Below are 6551 nucleotides of genomic sequence, written 5' to 3'. Positions count from 1 at the left end.
GTGTACCTGTTAGTACCTGTGTGTACCTGGGTGTACCTGTGGGTGCCTGTGTGTACCTGTGAGTACATGTGAGTACCTGTGTGTACCTGTGAGTAACTGGGTGTACCTAGGTGTACCTGTGAGTACCTGTGAGTACCTGTGTGTACCTGTGAGTACCTGTGAGTACCTGTGTGTACATGTGTGTACCTGTGAGTACCTGTGAGTACCTGTGTGTACCTGGGTGTACCTGTGTGTACCTGTGTGTACCTGTGAGTACCTGTGAGTACCTTTGTGTACCTGTGTGTACCTGTGAGTACCTGTGTGTACCTGTGAGTACCTGTGTGTACCTATGAGTACCTGTGTGTACCTGTGTGTACCTATGAGTACCTGTGTGTACCTATGAGTACCTGTGTGTACCTGTGAGTGCTTAGTCCAGTGTAGTAGCTCCAGGTGTGGGGGGACGAGGGAAACTGAAAAGTGTAGATCAGGATGAGAACCAGCATGGAGTAAACCACCACAGCTACCCAGAATCCCCTGAGCAAGGAACGCCAACGTTCGTAGTTCAACTACAGAGACACAGACAGGTGAGACACAGTGAGATAGACAGGTGAGACACAGTGAAACTTGAAAAAAATGTCGAAAAACTCTGAACTATCTAACACCTCTTCCTCCAAAGTGCTCTCAGTATGGTACTTGTAGTACTGGCAGTATGGTACTTGTAGTACTCACAGTATAGTACTTGTAGTACTGGCAGTATAGTACTTGTAGTAATGGCAGCATGGTACTTGTACTACTCACAGTATAGTAATTGTAGTACTCACAGTATAGTACTTGTAACACTGGGAGTATTGTTCTTGTAGTACTGACAGCGTTGTTGTTGTAGTACTGACAGTATAGTACTTGTAGTACTGACAGTATAGTACTTGTAGTGCTGACAGTATAGTAATTGTAGTACTGACAGTATAGTACTTTTTGTACTGACAGTATAATACGTGTAGTACTGACAGTATAGTACCTGTAGTGCTCCCAGTATAGTACTTGTAGTGCTCCCAGTATAGTACTTGTAGTGCTGACAGTATAGTACTTGTAGTGCTGACAGTATAGTACTTGTAGTACTGACAGTATAGTACTTGTAGTACTGACAGTATAGTACGTGTAGTACTGACAGTATAGTACTTGTAATGCTCCCAGTATAGTATTTGTACCTGGTAGAGGGCGACACAGCACAGGAACATGACCATGTAAATGACTTTGTAGAGGACGATTTTTCCTTCGAAGCTAACGAAGAAGAACATCGTTCCGCAGACGTAGATCCAGTATTTAACAAACATCCTGGTAACCACGGCAACCAGAGCCTCCATCTGAACTCCACCACCTCTCTGGAGGAGCAGCACCTCCTCGTACGAGACCTCCTTCTTCTTCTCCTGCAGAGCCTCGTCCACACTCTGCTCCTCTGAAGGACACAAGACAGAGAACAGTGAGACAGGTGGACATATGGTAGAAAGGTGAGCAGTGACAAAGGTGGATGTAGAAAGGTGAGCAGTGACACAAGTGGACATATGGTAGAAAGGTGAGCAGTGAGACAGGTGGACATATGGTAGACAGGTGAGCAGTGAGACAGGTGGCCATCAGGTAGACAGGTGAGTAGTGAGACAGGTGGACATCAGGTAGACATGTCAGCAGTGAGACATCAGGTAGACATGTCAGCAGTGAGACAGGTGGACATATGGTAGACAGGTGAGCAGTGACACAGATGGATGTAGAAGGGTGAGCAGTGACACAGGTGGACATATGGTAGAAAGGTGAGCAGTGACACAGGTGGACATATGGTAGACAGGTGAGCAGTGAGACAGGTGGACATCAGGTAGACGTGAGCAGTGAGACAGGTGGACATATGGTAGACAGGTGAGCAGTGACACTGGTGGACATCAGGTAGACAGGTGAGCAGTGAGACAGGTGGACATCAGGTAGACAGGTGAGCAGTGAGACAGGTGGACATTAGGTAGACGTGAGCAGTGAGACAGGTGGACATCAGGTAGAAAGGTGAGCAGTGAGACAGGTGGACATCAGGTAGACAGGTGAGCAGTCACACAGGTGGACATCAGGTGGACAGGTGAGCAGTGACACAGGTGGACATTAGGTAGACATGTGAGCAGTGAGACAGGTGGACATCAGGTAGACATGTGAGCAGTGAGACAGGTGGACATCAGGTAGAAAGGTGAGCAGTGACACAGGTGGACATCAGGTAGACAGGTGAGCAGTGACACAGGTGGACATTAGGTAGACATGTGAGCAGTGAGACAGGTGGACATCAGGTAGACATGTGAGCAGTGAGACAGGTGGACATCAGGTAGAAAGGTGAGCAGTGACACAGGTGGACATCAGGTAGACAGGTGAGCAGTGACACAGGTGGACATTAGGTAGACATGTGAGCAGTGAGACAGGTGGATATCAGGTAGACAGGTGAGCAGTGACACACGTGTCTTACCTCCCATGTTGACAGTGATGGTAGAGAGCTGTGTGTCTGCCTGTCTGTCTCTCTTCTCAGTCAGTGCCTGACGCAACAGCAGCCAGAAGGTCACCAGACACAACAACTGCAACAACGACAACATCAACAACTGCATTAAGTAGTTAACAGTGGTAGCAGTAGTAGCAGTGGCAGCCATAGTAGCAATAGTAGCAGTAGTAGCAGTAGTAGTAGCAGTAGCAGTAGCAGTAGTAACAGTAGTAGCTGTAGTAGTAGTAGTATTAGCAGTACTAGTACCAGTAGTAGTAGCAGTAGTAGTGCCAGTAATAGCAGTAGTAGTAGCAATAGCAGCAGTAGCAGTAGTAGTAGCAGCAGTAGCAGCAGTAGCAGTAGTAGTAGCAGTACTGGCTGTAATAGCAGTAGTAGCAGTAGTAGTAGCAGTAGCAGTAGCACCAGTAGTAGTAGCAGTAGTAGTAGCAGTAGCAGCAGTAGCAGTAGCAGTAGTAGCAGCAGTAGCAGCAGTAGCAGTAGTAGTAGTAGCAGTAGCAGCAGTAGTAGTAGTAGCAGTAGTAGTACCAGTAGTAGTAGCAGTAGAAGCAGTAGTAGTAATACTAGCAGTAGTAGCAGTAGTAGTACTAGCAGTAGCAGCAGTAGCAGTAGTAGCAGTAGCAGCAGTAGCAGTAGTACCAGTAGTAGTACCAGTAGTAGTAGCAGTGGCAGTACCAGTAGTAGTAGAAGTAGCAGTAGTAGTAGTAGTAGTAGCAGTAGCAGCAGTAGCAGTAGTAGTAGTAGCAGCAGTAGCAGCAGCAGTAGTAGCAGTAGTAGTACCAGTAATAGTAGCAGTAGTAGCAGTAGTAGTACCAGTGGTAGTAGTAGTAGTAGTACTAGCAGTAGCAGTAGTAGTAGCAGCAGTAGCAGTAGTAGTAGTAGTAGTAGCAGTAGCAGCAGCAGTAGCAGTAGTAGTAGTAGTAGTACTAGCAGTAGCAGTAGTAGTAGCAGTAGCAGCAGTAGCAGTACTAGCAGTAGTAGTACCAATAACAGTAGTAGTAGTAATACTAGCAGTAACAGCAGTAGCAGTAGCAGTAGTAGTAGCAGCAGTAGCAGTAGCAGCAGTAGTAATAGCAGCAGTAGCAGCAGTAGAAGTAGCAGTAGTAACAGTAGTAGCTGTAGTAGCAGCAGTAGCAGCAGCAGTAGCAGCAGCAGTAGCAGCAGTAGTAACAGCAGTAGCAGCAGTAGCAATAGCAGCAGCAGTAGTAACAGCAGTAGCAGCAGTAGTAACAGCAGTAGCAGCAGTAGCAATAGCAGCAGCAGTAGTAACAGCAGTAGCAATAGCAGCAGCAGTAGTAACAGCAGTAGCAGCAGTAGAAGTAGCAGTAGCAGTAGTAGTAGCAGTAGCAGCAGCAGTAGCAGCAGCAGTAGCAGCAGTAGTAACAGCAGTAGCAGCAGTAGCAATAGCAGCAGCAGTAGCAGTAGCAGTAGTAGCAGACGTAGTAGTGGCAGTAGCAGTAGCAGTAGTGGCAGTAGTAGTAGCAGTCGTAGCAGTAGTAGCAGTAGCAGCAGCAGTAGCAGTAGTAGCAGACGTAGTAGTGGCAGTAGCAGTAGCAGTAGTGGCAGCAGTAGTAGCAGTCGTAGCAGTAGTAGCAGTAGCAGCAGCAGTAGCAGTAGCAGTAGCAGTCGTGGCAGTAGTAGCAGCAGTAGTAGTAGCAGCAGCAGTAGTAGCAGTAGCAGTATTAGCAGTAGTAGTAGTGGCAGTAGCAGTAGCACCCGTAGCAGTAGCAGTAGCAGCAGCAGTAGCAGTCGTAGCAGTAGTGGCAGTAGCAGTAGTAGCAGTAGTAGTACTAGTAGTACCAGTAGCAGTAGTAGCAGTAGTAGTAGTGGCAGTAGTAGCAGGAGCAGTAGCAGCAGTAGTAGCAGAAGCAGTAGTAGCAGTAGTAGTAGTGGCAGTAGCAATAGCACTAGTAGCAGTAGTGGCAGTAGTAGTAGTAGCAGTAGTAGCAGTAGTAGTAGTGGCAGTAGCAATAGCAGTAGTAGCAGTAGTGGCAGTAGTAGTAGTAGCAGTAGTAGCAGTAGTAGTAGTGGCAGTAGCAATAGTAGCAGTAGCAGTAGTAGTAGCAGCAGTAGTAGCAGTAGCAGTAGTAGTAGTGGCAGTAGCAGTAGTAGCAGTAGCAGTAGTAGTAGTAGGCTGACCAAACGTCCTCTTTTGCCTGGACATGTCCACTTTTCACGTCCCGTGCGGGGCGTCCGGGGGTTTTTTATAAACTGATGATAATGTCCGGTTTTCCTTGTGTTTGTGTGTGTGTGTTAGAGTGCGGCACGGGCCACATATTTCTGTCCGAACCCGAACTGAGCCCGACATTATTTAATGACCAAAGCACTGAGTTTGTGTCACACAGTGGTTACGGTTACAGGCTATTTAACAGGCCAGGCGTGCTCAGCGGAGAGGGAGACCTCCGTGTTTGAGGCGGGAGCGGAAGCGGGATGCGGGAGGTCTGACGCTTCTACCGAGAGGAGAGGGAGAAATAAAACAAAATAAGATAAAATAGGGAAAACCTGTCTCCCTCTTTTATTTTATTTTCAGCGTTTAATCAAGGCGGAGGCGGGCGGCTGGAGGTCCGAGACTTCCAGCAAGGAGAGAGGTAGAAACAAACAGCCAATGTGTGTCTGTGTGTGTTATGTTCAGGTGTTGTCACGTAAATAACAGTGCCCAAGCAATAAACAGGACAGACAATAAGAATTCATTGATTTTTACACTACATTTTCACTGAAAGCTGACCGAATCCGACCCGAGCCCGAATACAATTTATAGCTACATTTTTGACCAAACCCGGCCCGACCCGTCAGGTACCGTCGGGCTCGGATCGCCACACTCTAGTGTGTCTATGTGTCCCCTATTGGGGCCTATCTGAATTCTGTCTTTGAGAAATATTATTTTGTAATATAACTAATTTTTCTATCAATACGTATAAATTTTAAATATATTAAAATGATAAGGCATCTTTGAGTAAGCTGCGAGTATCGTTTAAGTAGGCTATGTCGTGGCCAGGCCGAGTGTCCTCTTTTTTGGAAATCAAAATATGGTCACCCTAAGTAGTAGTAACAGTAGCAGCAGTAGTAGTACCAGTAGCAGCAGTAGCAGTAGCAGTAGTAGCAGTAGCAGTAGCAGCAGTAGCAGCAGTAGTAGTAGCAGTAGTAGCAGTAGCAGTAGCAGCAGTAGCAGCAGTAGTAGTAGCAGCAGTAGCAGCAGTAGCAGCAGTAGCAGTAGTAGTAGTACCAGTAGCAGCAGTAGCAGTAGCAGTAGTAGCAGTAGCAGTAGCAGCAGCAGCAGCAGTAGTAGTACCAGTAGCAGCAGTAGCAGTAGTAGCAGTAGCAGTAGCAGTAGTAGTACCAGTAGCAGCAGTAGCAGTAGCAGTAGCAGTAGCAGCAGTAGCAGCAGTAGTAGTACCAGTAGCAGCAGTAGCAGTAGCAGTAGCAGTAGCAGCAGTAGCAGCAGTAGCAGTAGTAGCAGCAGTCGCAGTAGCAGTAGTAGCAGTAGCAGTAGTAGCAGTAGCAGTAGTAGTAGCAGCAATAGTAGCAGTAGTAGCAGTAGCAGTAGCAGCAGTAGCAGTAGTAGCAGTAGTAGCAGTAGCAGCAGCAGTCGCATTAGCAGTAGTAGCAGTAGCAGTAGCAGCAGTAGCAGTAGTAGCAGTAGCAGCAGCAGCAGTAGTAGCAGTAGTAGCAGTAGCAGCAGTAGCAGTAGTAGTAACAGCAATAGTAGCAGTAGTAGCAGTAGCAGTAGTAGCAGTAGCAGCAGTAGTAGCAGTAGCAGCAGTAGTAGCAGTAGCAGTAGCAGTATTAGCAGTAGCAGTAGCAGCAGTAGTAGCAGTAGCAGCAGTAGCAGCAGTAGCAGTAGCAGCAGTAGCAGTAGTAGCAGTAGCAGCAGCAGCAGTAGTAGCAGTAGCAGTAGCAGCAGTAGTATCCTGACCCGAAAAGATGCAGAAAAATTGGTCCACGCTTTTGTTACCTCTAGGCTGGATTACTGTAACTCGCTATTATCAGGTAGCTCTAGTAAGTCCTTAAAAACTCTCCAGCTAATTCAGAATGCAGCAGCACGTGTACTAACAGGAAC

General features: G+C 47.1%; 1 protein-coding gene across 1 annotated transcript in view; it reads right to left on the bottom strand.

The window, feature by feature from the left end:
- Positions 1–6551, bottom strand: part of LOC126397773 (piezo-type mechanosensitive ion channel component 2-like) — an 88676-nt gene that overhangs the window by 50605 nt on the left and 31520 nt on the right. Inside the window, exons 12-14 of the mRNA XM_050056727.1 lie at positions 2468–2573; positions 1185–1432; positions 397–545 (exon numbers count right to left, since the gene is read on the bottom strand). Of these exons, the coding sequence (XP_049912684.1) occupies positions 397–545; positions 1185–1432; positions 2468–2573 (503 nt within the window). The remainder of the gene's footprint in view (positions 1–396; positions 546–1184; positions 1433–2467; positions 2574–6551) is intronic.

This window comes from Epinephelus moara, chromosome 11 (genome assembly GCF_006386435.1).
Source record: "Epinephelus moara isolate mb chromosome 11, YSFRI_EMoa_1.0, whole genome shotgun sequence".
Classification (NCBI taxonomy): domain Eukaryota; kingdom Metazoa; phylum Chordata; class Actinopteri; order Perciformes; family Serranidae; genus Epinephelus; species Epinephelus moara.
The sequence above is the reverse complement of the archived record's forward strand: the minus strand, read 5'-3'. Positions and strand labels throughout refer to the sequence as shown.